The sequence below is a fragment of the Watersipora subatra genome, chromosome 6 (assembly GCF_963576615.1).
Source record: "Watersipora subatra chromosome 6, tzWatSuba1.1, whole genome shotgun sequence".
Lineage (NCBI taxonomy): Eukaryota > Metazoa > Bryozoa > Gymnolaemata > Cheilostomatida > Watersiporidae > Watersipora > Watersipora subatra.
The window spans coordinates 17042857-17059988 of NC_088713.1; the positions used below are offsets into that span (position 1 = coordinate 17042857).

The 17132-nt window shown below is 37.4% G+C and overlaps 1 protein-coding gene across 1 annotated transcript in view; it reads left to right on the forward strand.

Annotated features, from left to right (window-relative positions):
- Positions 1–17132, forward strand: part of LOC137398917 (laminin subunit gamma-1-like) — a 67834-nt gene that overhangs the window by 27478 nt on the left and 23224 nt on the right. The window contains exons 11-20 of the mRNA XM_068085085.1: positions 137–290; positions 3326–3487; positions 3824–3936; positions 5788–6012; positions 6945–7084; positions 7560–7723; positions 11153–11265; positions 14934–15148; positions 15436–15569; positions 16214–16308. Coding sequence (XP_067941186.1) covers positions 137–290; positions 3326–3487; positions 3824–3936; positions 5788–6012; positions 6945–7084; positions 7560–7723; positions 11153–11265; positions 14934–15148; positions 15436–15569; positions 16214–16308 — 1515 coding nt within the window. The remainder of the gene's footprint in view (positions 1–136; positions 291–3325; positions 3488–3823; positions 3937–5787; positions 6013–6944; positions 7085–7559; positions 7724–11152; positions 11266–14933; positions 15149–15435; positions 15570–16213; positions 16309–17132) is intronic.

Genomic DNA, 17132 nt, shown 5'->3' on the forward strand with positions numbered 1-17132 from the left:
TGGGACCGGTGCTTTGGGACTCCCAAACATTGACGTTTTTGTATTAGACATTGATGTATTTTCCTTTTATAGAGTATAATTTGGTTACTACATGAAACAAGCATAAATTCATATGCCGCCATTTCTCTGTTGACAGGTAATGAGGACTGGAGGGTGGGTGATATTATTAGTGCTGACTCGTCATCCTCATTTAACGGCATCACAGAAGATGTAGGAGTAAACTCTGTTGGTTATGATGGGCAGCTCTACTTCTATGCTCCACAGCGATTTCTTGGCAACCAACAGTTCAGGTGACTGGAAACAGTTGGAAGTTTTTCTTAAAGGTTTACTTGCAACAAAATTCACAGTACAGTTATTTGGTATCAAAAGGTTCACCAATTCTTACTCCGCTGTGTTTTGGTGCAAAATATGTGGAAATGTGATTACAAGCTCCTAAAAGCTCAAAAACGAACAGTTAAGCATAGCCATCACAAAGTTTGGAATCTCTTTATTTCGATGACGTACTCGAACATTGTGATTATTGTTTTGACACGTTATGTTATCACGTGAAATTAAAGGCTAATAAAAGGCTCGATACAAAACGTCTCATATCACTACTTAATGACAAACACGGCAGTTTCTACCGGAAAGCCCGTATTAAATATAGATGCTCGCTACTTTACAGATTCGTTTCAGCTTGTTCTAATAAGCTAGTCATCATCTGATCATGTGACCCATTCTTTCTGCCAAATGGCGCGAACAATTTCTGCAGCACTTTTCGACTATCACAGGTGACCAACAGGTTCGTCATGTTCATCATAGGATGATATGCACTCCTTCGAGCTAAGATTAAAAATTAGACATGGTTTTATTTGTGAAAATATTTTCGACAAATGATGTTGCATGAAAGTGTAAACAGAAGCCCATCGTGTTCAACTATGCCACATTTGAGCCGTTTTGAGAAGAATTCCAACCTATGGCATTTTCGTGATGACTATGATTAACTGTTGGTTTTTGAGCGTTTAAGAGCTTGTAATCACATTTCCACATATTTTGCTCCTACAACACAACAGATTAAGACTCGGTGAATCGTTTGACACCAAATAACTTTACCAAATAACCAAGTAACTGTAATGTGAATTTTGTTGCAAGTCAACTTTTAAAAGGAGTTTAATAAACCGAGACGAAGATAGGTCTGCTTCCTCTATTTAACTCTTTTACTACAGATTTTTTTTGCTCGTTTCGATGGAATTAATTTATGCCAAAAAATATTTTCTGACATGGCAATTTTGCTGTAAAACCCAGAGTTTGCAGTAGAACTTAAATCTAAAGTTTTTTAGAATTGGCAGTAATCCGGCACAAACCCATGCATTTCATAAACAGCATCAATTTTTAATTTCTATTTAGTTTAATGAAACTGGCTGCAAAAGAAAACGCTTTCGTATATGCATTGCAGTTTAACCGAAATGCAGACCCCATTCTCCAACATGAAAAAATAGTCGGCTTGAATAACTTAGGCCAAATGTTGAGGAACTTCACTGGCAGAAATACATTTAGGTCACTGTTAACAATTTTTATTTTATTCCATTCTAAACCAAAAATTTTAAAAATTGGAGTTTGAGAAGAATGTGACATAAATTTTGAGTAAAAAGCCAACTAACTGGTTCGGTTTTTGCAAAACAATAACACAATCTCCTAAATTTATTGTGGGAAAACTTTAAGTGGATCTGTTAACTCTGTGATTTGTGATCAATGTTTTTGTATAGGTACTAAGGTGAGCTGTTGTAAAGCCTTTCTGTAGTGCAAGAGCTAGAACATTCACCTTCCATTTTTCTTGTGAATAGAGATATTTCAATTTTGATTAATTTTAATGGGTTCCATTCTTCTATCTGTGCAAATTATCGCTATTCAAGTTTCATTTTGCGTGAAACCATGTAAATGTAATAGTCGTAAGCTTCTGAGCGCACGGTTGGCTAGATTCATGGTGAGTGTATGTAAATGCATTAACCACACAATAATTGACCAACACACAAGTCTCAGAGAATGAATGAATGTGATAGTTCAGTTTATTTGTGAGTGATGATATTATGATGATACCGAGTTTATAAGTAAAAATAGTAATAATTGTATAAGAATAGAAACAACATAATTCATCTACAATAGTATAACTGACATCTAAAGTTATGCTAAATTCCAATTCACTAAACATACATAATTCCACAAAGTAATACAAAGGATTACAAAGTAACACAAAGGAATACAAAGTAACACAAAGTAACACAAAGGAATACAAAGTAACACAAAGTAACACAAAGGAATACAAAGGAATACAAAGTAACACAAAGGAATACAAAGGAATACAAAGTAACACAAAGTAACACAAAGGAATACAAAGTAACACAAAGGAATACAAAGTAACACAAAGGAATACAAAGTAACACAAAGTAACACAAAGGAATACAAAGTAACACAAAGGAATACAAAGGAATACAAAGCAAACTTATTTGAATGGCTGTCTTCAACAATTGATTTGGTTTATCCACTAGTGTAATAAGCGCGGCCCTCTCTAACTTATTCAATTGCAATACTGTTCATAAAACTAGGAATATGAAGAGTCGTAATGGCTTTCTTTATACAGATTTACAGATTTATACTCTTTACAGATGCATCAGGATGCATTACGTTTTCCAATGTGCGGATGATGCAGATTTGGAGTTGTGCGCACATTGAGTTGCTATGCTATGTGTTCAATGGATATTGCATAATGTAGATTAACGCCGACGCGTTGTTAAAAAAGATCGGAATTCTACATCTGAGGTCATAGTGGCACACTCCAGTCTCATCATCAAATCGAAATAGGAACGACTGAAGTGTTTAAAATTGAATAGCTTCCACAGCATTTTCTTGCACATCGGTCGCAAGTGCCGTTTCCATCTTCCGCCAGCATGAAACATTCGATAAAAAATTGTGAGCGATGAAACTCGCTTGACTTGCAGGTTTTTGCCACTTGACTTGCAACTTATGGATGACTCAAACTTGACTGGAAACGTGCGTCACTTGTCATAGAAACATAGTGATTAGCTGCACACTAATGTTCTGGCACATGGTGTGCAGTCACTAGTTGATCTTTTCTTGAAAAGATTTAAACAACTACTTTTATTTCTGTTATATTTGTAACTACTCTAGACGTATTTGAAAATTGAACTGTGAGCCATTGTATATGACCTAACAATAATCGACAGAAGGTTGATACATCAGAACTTCTTTAAACTGACATCGCACCTGCCCAGATTGTTAGACAAACCATGCCATGTAGCCACAGTTCTTCAATAGTATTTGTTTGCAGCTACGACCAGTTCCTCGAATTTAACTTGCGCATCGGCGAGTCCGAAGGTCGACCTAGTCAACGCGATGTCATATTGGAAGGCAATGGTCGCAGCATCTACCTTCCTTTGTTCGCTCAACAGAATCCTCTGCCTAGTGTAACCACTCAGCACTACAAGTTCAGGTAAGGACAAAGTCGTACTATCTAGCGATCAATGCGTCACTCATCTCATTTTCATGGTTCAGCATAGCAAATGTTGGCTATATAAAATATTGATAATTGAAATCAGTTGATAATTGAATGCTGCTTTGTGTAACTTAAGGATTGAATGATTGATTTATTATTGGTTATTGGATCATTATTCTAACCACTATTGCCCGATAGACTAATAGTTTTTGGAGTTTCCTCTTAAGGTTTTGTGGCCATTTATAAGAATTTATGTAAGAAAAATCCTTATACAACGCGCGATGCTTTCCATTGCCCTTATAATGTATTTATTTGGATAGCTGTGCTTTTTAGATTGAATGAACATTCGAACTACGGCTGGACACCAACCTTGTCTGCACTCGAGTTCCAGAGACTTCTCTCAGATCTTACTGCTATCAAGATTAGAGGAAATTTCAACAATCCTGGTAAGAGAACTTGAGATTGTTGGACCTGAATTAGACCTTGAATATATCAGCTTGATTTTCAACTTTAACAGTTGAAGCGGTTATGATGTTATAGACAAGCGGACAGCCCCAGTATTGCCCTGATGAAAATATAACTTAAATTTTTATTTTGTATTCTTTTCGTGTAGTAATTTTTAAACAAGTATAGCAAAGAAATAAGCAGAGATATAAATAAGAAGTCCTTATCTCTGATTGGTACAATTATTCTGTGGCTTCGGAAGGTGCCTGATTAGCTCAGTTGGTTAGAGAGGCAGTATAATAAGCTGAGTGTTATGGGTTCCAGCCCCATATTGGCCAACATTATAGTTGTCTCATTCTGGAATCGTATTTCGTGTCATTTTTTTGCGCAAAAATAACACATACGTTTTTTCGGACTTGTGTGTTATCCTAGGATGAGACTAACACCGTCAACTATATTATTTGTACTTGAAAGCTTTGCAATTCACCATCTTTTCAAGATGAACTGCCACAAAATTTTGGTAATTTTTTTCAGAAAGAATCGGTATTTTTCTATCATTTGTGATTATTTTTTATGGTTGAGGCGATCCGGCTGCCAGGAGGGTTAAAAATTAAAAAATTAAAATCGATAAAACTTGATCACTGTTGAAACGCTCAGATCAAACGAAAGTGTGATTATAACATCTATAGCTACAAAGAGAACAACGGAATAGAGAGGCTGCAACATGAATGCAGGAGTCCAGTTTTGACACATCCTTGCAGTCAGATCACCTCAAAGATAAAAAACAATCACATATGATAGAAAAATGCCGATACTTTTTGATGAAATCTACCAAAATTTTGTGCAAGTTAATTTTTAAACCATGAACCCTTATCAGTTGTCTATATGTATGTTTCGCCTTTGAACACAAGAATACTGATTGTTTTAATTTGAGTTGTTGTATCCGCACCTTTTGTAATAATGCATTTTTAATTTCTACACTTACTATGAAGGTTCTGAAACTGGAGTAAGAAATTAATTATGGTGATATTTCATGTTGCGAAAAACTGATCATGTGATTGCGAATCATAATTTATTATTTATCTTAATAATTTAATCATAATTTGAGCTTTTTTCATTCAATCTGGCCGATATGGCACCATCTGACTGAAAATGTGAGCCTATTCTTGTGTTCATTAGCTTGTGACCAGTTCTCCTTCCCGGAACAATTGTCAAACTCTACATGGTTAAACCATACAATGAAAATACATTTCTAGACAAATTGAAAAAAAACTCAGTGTGTTGACCTTGCACAAAAATGATGGCCAAATAGCCTAGCGTACTACCAACTGCACCACTGGTCTACCATGGAACACCACTGGTCCACCATGGAACACCATGGAACACCACTGGTCCACCATGGAACACCACTGGTCCACCATGGAACACCATGGAACACCATGAACAATTGTGTACATACTTATTATACACGATAATCTCTCAGATTATACATGATTATACTTGATCATCATGATTATGATGATCACTTATGGCACACCGTTCTGTCAGCGTACTAGCAATAATATAATTTAATATCAAATTTCGAATAAATTTGTTGAATTTTTCTGAAAAATCTATGGAATCCATTTTGTAGCCACAATTTAGTAGTAATTTCAGTTCCGTTTTGCACTCGTGCGTTCGGGTGTTGTCATGCTAGAAGTTTACTTGCAAACCGGTTTGTCCAAAGCTGTTTGTTGTTTAGCTCTTAGTGACAAATGCCTATGGTATAAGTAGAAAAGTTTATATTGGAGTTGTGGCTCCCTAGATGCTAACGGGTCATACCATGTCATGTGATTTGTGTACACCTTCCCCAGGCGCTGGATTTTTGGATGATGTGAGGCTACATACAGCCAACTATGGCCCGCAGATTGGAGATCTGAGCTCAATAGAAAGGTGCAAATGTCCTGAACAATATATCGGTCAACACTGTGAGTTGTGTGCTCCTGGCTATAAGCGCCTGGTTCCCTTTGGTGGCAAGTCCCTGGAGTGTGTTCCTTGTGAGTGCAACGGGCACTCGGACACTTGTGACCCTGAGTCAGGTTAGTTCTGCCCACTTCCAAATTGAAAGTGTCAATGACAAAATGAATTCACCATTTTGTTGCATCAGTGCTGGTGTTATTTATTATTTTTTTGCCATGTTAACCTTGTGTTATTGTCATAGTAGAGTGGATGCAGAGTGGTGAGAATGCGATTGTAGTATATTTCGGGTTTTGTTTATCAAATAATAGTATTTCTAAGTAATCTAGAATACAACAAGAATAATAGGTTTAGTTGTCATCCGCCAGGCTGTAGTTATTCTCGATGGGCCGTGTCATGCATTTGATTGGTTGTGCCTTTGATTGAATCACAGAATACAGAAGCGCATCTCTATTTAATTCTCAAGACCTAATCTTTGGAATTAGCTTTATAAAAGTTACACATAAGTGCGTTAAGTGAGTTATCCCAGAGGTTTTCAGGTTAATTTGTAAATAGTTTTCAATTCAAAAATGTTTAGATGTCTGCGAACATTTGCTACGGTCGATCCAGTGAATGAGTCATTTGACGAATTGCCTAATATTTTTAACTAGCAGTAAGTCTGGCGATGCCCGGCATTTCTTTCCCTTACCATCAGATACTCCACATGCGGGTGTTTAAGAGAATGGGTTTTAGGAAAAAAGATGGAGTTCTGAAACCAAATAATGTTAGCGCCTTGGCGGAAGGCGTGGAGCATTTGCGTGTGAAGTTTGGATGAAATTGGTTAAAAAGTCGAAATGCAGTATTTATGTGGACTAACACACGCACACACGCACACACAATCCACACACCACCCATACACCACACAAACACTACCTACACACCACCCACACACAAACACCACACATACACACCACCCGCACAATTGGCTAATTGGATTTCTCCGCTGGGTGAAACCATAGTTTTATTTTATTTGCTGTCTGTTCGTGTATTCACAGCCGCACTCTGCTTTTTCTAGGAGCCTGTATTTGTCAGCATGACACTGTTGGACACAACTGTGAGAAATGCAAGGAAGGCTGGTATGGTAACGCATTACTGGGCACCCCTACTGACTGCACTGTTTGTCCTTGCCCTGGTCAGGGTGCTTGCTATGAGCAGGTTAGCTTTTAATTCCTACTACTAGCTTTTCCTTTCTTTTTGCTGTCAAGTGGGCTTGTGAGTCAAGCCTGCTAGTATTTTCACAAAACTGCATAAGTACGTGTTAATTTATAGTATGACAAGGGCAGCATAGCATAGTGGCTTTCATGTGTCTGCAGAACTGGTCATTCCGAGTTCAATACCAATGCAAAGCGGATTTTTCGTTCATAGATTTTAATGGCTAACACTGGACACACGAAGGACAGACAAACAACGAGATTTGTACATATAGATTCATTGCTTCATTAAATTTTAGTAGCTAATCGTGTTGCATCTCTTTTTAAAGCAAAATACATATGCTTGCATGGGCATCTGCCATTTCATGGAGACAACATTCGTGTCATCATCCCACTCACTGCTCCTGATATACAAAGCAAGACTTGTCAATAGTGCATAGGTGTCATGTCTATCGATCATAATGTGTTATCAATTCTAGTTGGATATGTCTGTTTCCTGTCTAAACTGTCCTGAGGGCTACAGTGGAGACCTTTGTGATATGTGTGAGGATGGGTTCTATGGAGACCTTTCCTCGGGTGATGACTGCAGTCTCTGCGACTGCAGCGGCAATGTTGACTCAAATGCTGTAGGAAACTGTGACACGTGAGTTCATCTGGTTTTTTATTTTATTGCTTTCTCTTATTTTTGTCTGCACTTTACTCTGGGATATAAAGCGATACCGCATTTTCTGGTTAATCCAGGCTGGTGCCCTCATGAATAGTAAAATCTGCGAAATAGTAACTGTACTTTTTTTAAAGTAAGCGCCTTAATTTTAACACCTCGCAACTACTTTTTAAACTTACAATAAGTAGATAAATTGAATTTGTCTTAATTGACTTTTAGTTTATTTGTCAATCTCAGTATTTCAAGCCAGGGAATGGACTTACACCTTAGTACGATGTCTGAATATTTGTGCTTATGATTAAAGGTGTGGTTGCGTCAAATTTGAGTTGATTTTAAAAGAAGGTACTTTTCTTTGTTTATCAGTTGATAGGTTGTTTGTTGTGTTAGGCCATCTCATTGTCAAGATTTTTGAAGATTAAAATCGAAAAAATTCGATCGCGGTAAAAACGCTCAGGACAAAAAACATGCCCAGACTTGCCCAAAATGATGTAACGCGTGATACAACCTGTCTCTATCTCTCGTATTCACATCGGCTATTGCGATAAAAGTCTAGTCCTACACGGCTCTATTGGCATATATTTTATCTTGTATTTACTCGTGTTGGCTAGAATAAAATTTTAAATCCAGCTACAGATACATTATTACCAATGTCTTAAAGGCTTCAAACAAGGAAAATTAAAAACTTTTCATGTTAGGTTCTTCCGAATGCTGTGTAAACATATTAGTACCGACTACCAATTGTACCGGCCTACGGTAATTCTGTCAAGCAAACTATGTAGAATAAGGTCTTTGTATCGGCACAGTTCCATCGCTACCCACACATATACAGATATACAGCCTCCCTAAAGCCCCGCCCACATTATACCCGTCACCTATCCTGTGGGTGGGGCTGTATATCATTGCCCACACCTAAATCTAGTTTCTTACTACCGTAAAATAGGGTAAGCAAGCTGCGTCTTCTAAAGAAATATGTGGCGAAACCAGCTACATCCCTCAAAGTCATGTACATTGTATAGTCGACTGTCAACGTTATCGAGTCATTAGTGGTATCAATGTGTAGAAAAAAATTCACTGGTCACATTTGATTAGTTGATTCAAGTACTAAACAAATGGTCGAGCTACCCAAAAGTGCCTGTCCATGCAGCTCTGATTGCATTTCATAAATCCATCTATCAGAAAAGATTTCAGCACAGGTGTCAACAGGGCTATGATATATTCAATGTTCTGCAAATCATGCTTTGCATCATCTTCAACAATATTATTTTATTATATAATATTTATAAGCAAAAAAATTTTCATCTTGGCATAATGCTTTTATTAAAAATATCCATCAAGCCGTGGCCACTCACATAGTTTCAGCTGATACAATAAGACAAATTCATCTACTGCAGCAAATTTAACAAAACATCGTGATTTATGCAGCAAACATTAAAGTCTCTTTCCCACTTATGGCAGTTTCCACACTTACAAAGCTGCTTCGGCTGGTAGGACCACATAAACATCCGGTAATCAGTAAAACAAATGCAATAAATATATGTCATTCATAGATATGTCATTCTAACGCGTATCTACTGAAAGTTTTCAAATTGGGAGTTAGATAGATTGCAAGTGTAATTTTAAAAATGAATAAATGTTTAACAAAAGGATAAGTACGCCAAGCCAACGATTCGAAGCTTTGGATCTGGAAGTTAAAGATTCGCATTGATCAATCGATTTTCTTCACTTTCTACAAGTCAGAAGTGAACATCTAAAGTCAAATCATAAATCTAATTTACTAGATAAAATTGCCACAGAAAATTTGAAGCAAGTATGGCTCGATTGAACGATAAAAAATTATAAAACGATGATTGGTGATAGCAAAAAGTTATAATTTTATTAATTAGTACATGTAATAATGAGTACTAAAATATTACCTTTAGTATATTCATCAATCTAAGCCATTATATTCCTAGACGCTATGGATTAAAAAGAAGCCATCAAAAACTCACTGTACATACGTATCTCACATGCGTAGTAAATTACATTTTAACCTCAAACAGGGAAATATAATCTGAATGTAAACTCAACAGTATGTATATCTATAGGAGACTCAAAGTAAAAGATAAATTTACCTCCATTCTCCTATCTTCCTCCATAGCGCTTTAACCACCTGATGCCCAGAAAACTCGGAGTCACCTTCGCAGTAACTTTACAGCAATTTTTACAATTCTGTTCGGCAATAAAACGTGTCGATCGAGTAATTCATTAAAGTAACGATGTTAATTGATTTGGTAAATATCGATGTCCATGCGATTTAATAATAGAGTAAAATCCCTAAATTTGAGATCACAGACAACGCGTTTTACGAGTGATAACATTTATTACGACCTATATAAAAATTTGGTGCTGATGATTGGCTAACGAAGCGAGTTTATATTTATCGCTTGTGGACTCTTTTCAGATGTATCACTAGTTACGGCACGAATGAAGCACCCGCTGGAATGTAAGCTTTTTAAAAGATGCCCTCATTCAAACGCATATATCTCTGGACAGGATTGGTCTACAAAGACAAAAATGACATCAAATTGTAGCTGATGTTTTAGCATTTTATTGGTCTTAATTTCATTAAATCGACCTTTTTGATGCAACCACATCTTAAACTTGAATCGTTGTGAGTGGAAAGCCACGTTTGTAGATTGATAGAGAGGATAACCCTTGGTTGTCACAATGTATATATGATTAACAACTTCAGCGGTCATACTGAAAGTGTATTGCTGTACAAATACTAATGGAGGACATGCCACTATCAAGGTCATCAAGGAGTTTCACAAATATTTTCAAAGAGTACAAGGAATAATTTTTAATACGAATGGACCTTTACTGTAATCAAAGTCATGTTTGTCCTTCCGTCTGTCCCACACTGCGGTAAAAGCTTTAGGAAAAAGATTACACCATACTGAAATTGAGCTTGGATATCCGGATTTGCAGCCTAGCGCACCACCAACTGCACCGCTGGTCTACCTTGCAGCATCATGGAATAATTGTGCATTATTATACAGGATGATCTCTCTGATTATACATGATCATCATGATTATGATAATCTTTCATGGTACACTGGACTGTCAGCGTACTAGTAATAATAAAATTTAATAACAAATTTCAAATCAATTTGTTGAATTTTTCTGGAAAATATATGGATAACTATAACTAAAACTAAAGCAACTTGGGTAACTAAAATTCTCGGGAAGTGAACCGCGAATCGGCAAGGGATCACTGTACAGTTAGCTCTATTGAATGTACACATTGACATCAACGGAGTTGGTTTTTAGTCACTAGTTCTGTTGAATTTACACGTTGTTGGTAATAGAGGTTTTTAGTCACTAGTTACGTGAAGCTCTATTGAATGTGCTGCTACTTAATCTCTGCAGGACAACTGGCATCTGTCTGAAGTGCATATACAATACCACTGGAGATCATTGTGAGAACTGTTTATCTGGTTTCTATGGCAATGCTACAGCTGATGAAAAAGGCGACTGCAAGCGTAAGTTTGGATCGTGAGTCTGTGTTTTTGGTTTGTAATTACTTGGGTGAATTGCTTTCTCTTTAATCTAGCATCGTTTACATTCCCTAACATTTATTTATTTATGAATTTATTCACGAATAAGTGTAAATTTTGTATTAACGTACAAACTTTACGTTTATTGATTTATTGATTAAGGTTTCAAATTGATGAACAATAGATTCTGTGTAGCAGCTTCAGTAAACAATTATCTATGATGTAAATGTGTCGTAAATTGGATCAGTGCTGAGTTAGTTAACACATAGATGCCTCGTACTGAGATAATTCGTGGAGTTGTCTTCCCACACAATCCTTCGCTTATGTAAACTGGGCTGCGTAGTTTCACTTTGTTTTCCGCACTTTTGGTTTATGTGGATTACGAAGATTTGGTCGTTTGTGCGAAAAACGTTTTCAGTCTTAATAGAAAGTTTCAAGTCTATTAGAGTACTAGTTTTTGGTATGTCGCCAAATTACTGAAGGCACTTCTAACCCACTGAGAAATAAAAAATGGCTGCTGACATAAAATTTGTTTCTAATGACATACTGATTGCAATTCTTAGCAATGAAGGATAAAAAATATACCAAGCTAAAAAGCTTCTCAGCAATAAGAGCTTTACACTAAATTTTTTTTTGCTATTTAAAGAAAGATACACACTCCATCAGACTCGGTGTACTGGAATCATTTCGTTTCTTAAGGTATTTCTAGAAAAACCACTGTATTTTGTTCATCTTCTGTTTTTTTTATTGAGTTCAGCTTGGAGCTTCAATATGATATTTAGTTCAAAAGGAATTGTGCTATTCTCAGTTGATGAATCAGGAGACCTGCTTGTGTATACAAGGTTAGGTTTCATTGTTACATCATTGTTGTATTAGTAGCCAGTCAAATGCTCTGTTCGTTGCTATAAGTAACTGGCTTATTGGCACTTCAAATGCCTGACTACACACAAATGTGTCACCAACATGTAGGGTAGATATTTGTGGTGGCTTCACTCAATTAGATGCCGCTGACATATAGATTGACCAATGAAAATTGGCGTTAGTTGTGTGAAGACCATGACCTCGTTACTGAATTTGCCAGTATGTTACTGAAGTATATTCTGGGTATTTGTATTGCATCATGTATAATCAACTGTATTGCATTGCACTGGAGTTTCTGCAGCTATTTGCACATATAGTTTTTCTAAAAAAGCGTTAATTGTGAAAGCAACCAAATAACATCACAATAATTACTTGAAGTAAACCGTAGAAATAAAAGATTTCAAAGTATTTAATTATTAAAAAATATTTGAATGTTTCATAAACACATCCAATTTGTACTAGTGGTTTTTATATACGTTACGATAGAGAACATCTTCATCCACGTATAATTAGTTGATTGGATGAAACCGTGATGTCATCACCATGTCAATCTTGGAGGCAATGGGCGTGTTTGAAATGTACAAAATTGAATCTAAGTCACAATAATCAACTATTTCAGTTAATAACAGGGGCGTTTGTTTTATCTCCACCCATGTGGACCAACATGTTGGTTTCGAAATGATGCATTGACAATTCGTCCACCAACGCGTAAATGACACATATTGTCGGTGTGCAGGCTGGCCTTGACTAGGAGTGGTCATTATCAAGCATGAAGCTTGTGCCAGAGATGGTATCACTCAACTAGCCCACGCACTGAATAAGGTTACAAGGAAATAGTTGAACTATCAGAGGTCATCCTTTTTATTCTTCTTCACCTCTGCTTTCCATCAAGGCTGTATATCATGTGTGACACATGGGTCTGTCTATGAGTTGCTTCTATCATTGTCGTGTGTCACGCATTAAAATATGTAGTGTGTTGACTGAATCTCAGGCGACTGTACAAGCTCTACATTCACAATAGAAACCAGCTGATCTTTACTATAATCACTATGTTTCCATGGTGCGCAGTACTGCGAAGCAGCCCCCCTCCGAAGTCGAGGGGATTGTACGTTTCCATGCTGCGCAGTGGTTTTCAGAATTTTAGCAAATTAGCCAGAGAAGAGAAATTGTATAAATCGAATCGCCTGATGGAGAAATAGAATCGATCACGGATACCGAACGTCATAAACGGTCTTTTTATGATTCTGTCGTCATTATACTTTTATTTACAATACACATTCACAAGGTTTTACAAACCTTAACACACTTTTTACAAAGTAATATATTTTTAATAAGTATTTTTAAGTAATATATTATTTATACGTTAATTTAGGACTTGCCACCTATTTTTCGAAATGTGTTGGCATCGATAACAAAGTCCAGGAAAGTAATCACCTCATCATCCTCGTGAATGCAGACCATAATTAAATTTAAGTGAAAGAAGATCGGAAGAATAAAAAAAACAAGATTAGCGGGACAACCTTTGTACTAGTTTATGGCCTTCGAAGAATCCGTATCCACGGCATGAGAGCTATGCGCAGCCACTGCGCAGTCGCTGTTTCTTTGCTTCGAATTTGCACTGGCTTCGCACTGATCAGTGCGCAGTGATTTCAGTGCGAAGACGCCGTTTCCATGATTCGGAGATAGCGCAACTCCGAAGCACTGCGCATCATGGAAACATAGTGAATAAGAGTCGTGTCTGTCCGGAATCATGTTTGAATGTTGGGAAACAGATTGCATCCTAGGTGATTCGAACTGGTGACTTTCGGCTTGGTGGACTGACATTCCAACACCTGCCCCAATCAACCAGTCTCCCATGACAGTACAGTATGTAGAGATGGTGATTCTCTGTGCTTTATTAGTGTACCTGGCAATCTCTCACAGCAAACTGGGCTGCCAGGGTGCTAATTTTGTATAAAATATATTTTATCTACCGTACTTTTCGGACTATAAACCGCACCCCTATATAAGCCGCATCTGCTTTATTTTCCAAAAAACGATAATGAAACAATACATAGGCCGCACCTTTGTATAGGCCGCAGAACTCAGGACGGTGCTTTTTAACACGGCAGCAACTTTCCGGTTTAAAACATAACAGTACCTAACGGCACTGCTTCGTATTAACCGACGCTTTTTAACCTAGTACCTAATGGAACAGTATCGTTAAGCATCGTTTTGTAATTTCACCGCTAGAGGCGCACTAACCGGAGATTCTGGTTGATGCGCCCTAGCGGTGAAAGAAAAAGCCACAGAATAGCCGCACCCTTATATACGCCGCATGGCTCAAAACATCAGAAAAAAGTAGCAGCTAATAGTCCGAAAAGTACGGTAGTTAATATATGTTATAAGTGAAAATATCTTTGTCCGTATATAAATAGCTGTTTCTGTCATACCTTGTTTGTCATCGCCGTTAAAAAGCCAATCTTAGTCCCTACTAACGATTTGAAATGAATAAAATTGAATCGAGATCAGAGTACTCAGCTATTTCGGCTGATCACAGATGCGGCACGTTAACATGTAACTATGAATACCAATTAAGTAGCCAATTTTATTGGGAGGATAGAAGGGCCATTATGGCATTTGATGTTGTGCAGTAGCAGGACTCTAGCTATGGGTTCTGCGAGTGACTGGATCATGTCTCGCGATCGCTGAGTAGCAGCCACTTGTTAGTTTCGCATTTATCTCGCTATCATATTTTCTTGTGCTTTTAGCCTGTGAATGCAACATGTATGGGACAAATGCTGTGCTTTTAGCCTGTGAATGCAACATGTATGGGACAAATGCAACAATGGCAGATGCGTGTGAAGAGAATGACGGGCAGTGCGCGTGCCTCCCCTACGTGACTGGTCGGCAATGTGATGAATGCTTTGAGGGATATTATAATCTGGAGTCTACAGAAGGCTGTATTGCCTGTCTCTGTGACCCGACTGGCTCCAGTTCCACTAAGTGTGACATTTACACTGGGCAGGTACGAATTGCACTTAGCAACACTCGATGTTTTGGGTTCATTCTTGTGTTTTCTTTATTCTGTCTCCTCGCACTGTTTCTTTTCTCCCAAGATTCATGGTCTTGAATTTCTTTTAATACAATTTATTTGAGAATTTTGTCCACCATTTTATTTTATATCAACATGTATGGTTTACTTAAGACACTTTAGAGTTGCACTCTCCTAGTGTAATTATTCTATAAGCTTTACGTTTATAACTTAATGAGTTTGCTTATTGCTGTTTAGTATGAAGTTGTTTGCTCTTGTAGTGCATGTGTAAGCCAGGCATTGGAGGTCTTCGCTGTGACATCTGTATGGAAGACTACTATGGCTTCTCCAGCAGTGGCTGTGATGCGTGCAACTGTCTTGAAATTGGCTCAGCCAGTCAGCAGTGTGACGACAGGTCAGCGGGTCATCAAACTTTGAATGGCTAGTGGTGGTTCTTTTTACTCTGTTCAACTATTTGGGCAGTGTTGTTGTTGCTCATTTGATTAGAGTAATCGAGTGTTTTACCATCAATTTTACTCACAGCATGTTTGATAAAGGTCTAGTTGTTTTCTCCATTCAAGCAAATATAATTTTTTTTATCCACGGACAAAAATGAAACAAATTTTTTTTCAATAAAACGCATCAATTGTTATACATTTTATACAGAGGCATAAAATCACTCATTGTACAATTTTGTTTTATAAAGAAACAGAGTTTTTTGCTTTTTTGATGATACATCTTCTCAAGAATAGGCCATCCGATGCTACCTTGCTAATGTCTGAAGGCCAGTCGTAAATATTCTGTACTTTTTACCAACACAAACTCTAGATGAAAATGTCACTTCTTGCTGTTTACTGTTGCTTCTTTTCTGTGAAATCTGTGACGCAAACACGACCTTTTTAATTGCTTCATAAGATATGAGTTTTTACCTAGGTACCATTCAGACCTTTAGTGTGGCTCCTTCAGCTTGCTAGTATTATTACAATATGCTTGTGACCAGCATATAACTGGAGTTGTGCTACATTTGGAGTTGTCCTCACTACTTCTTTAATTTTATAGTGGTCAGTGTGTGTGCAAGGATGAGACGAGGATAACAGGCCAACTGTGTGACACGTGTCATGAGAACAAGTACAACCTCACTGCTGGCTGCCTCGGTGAGTCCTCAGCTTCATTCCTCATCCTTTTCAGTTTGACTTTTTCTCTCATATTATTCTGTTTGAAGTCAGTGCTAGACTATTTAGGCTGTAGCTTCAGCAAAACCATCTGATCTTACTGTAGAGGTTGGTAAAGATTTGTAAAGGAATTTGCTGCACCTCCCTTCCTGGATCCACGCCTAAACTTGAGGAAACAACGCAATGTTTTTAGTTGAGAATAAATGTATATAATAATATACTCTATTTGAATACCATGCAAGACATGCATTGGCAAGAAAGTGCAAATGAACTCTGTTGTCTTCGCCTTCGCTTGGCCTTCATATTGTTCATCAGGGGCTCTGCCTACTTCCGTGTCAGTTGTGGTCCGACTCCCGAATTGGCCAACCCGAGCCGAGTCGGCCTTCCACTTATTCAGTTCGTTTGCTTCTACCACAGATTGATGTAAATCCTGCCATAATGTACTAGAAAAATCTTGTCTTTAAATATCTAATGGGTTTAAACGAAGCAAACAACTAACTTGCCACACACAATCATTGTGTTCCTACCAGCATATCTCAGGTGCACTACTTTATACTTGTATAAGAAAAGCATACATAATTCAAGGTGGATTGTGACCTGTAGCTATTCCTTGCTAGTTGATGCTCGGCTGGTAGACACCTTCAGTTCTTGAATGATCGTTTGACAATTAGAGTTCTATCATGCGTGAGATGGAAAGGGAGAGGCCTACATGTAAATTCAACAGATAAAAGTTGGCGAAAAGCCTCAGATTGAAAATTAAATTTTATAAACAAACATTGCTGGACTATTTTGTTGTTTCTCAAAAG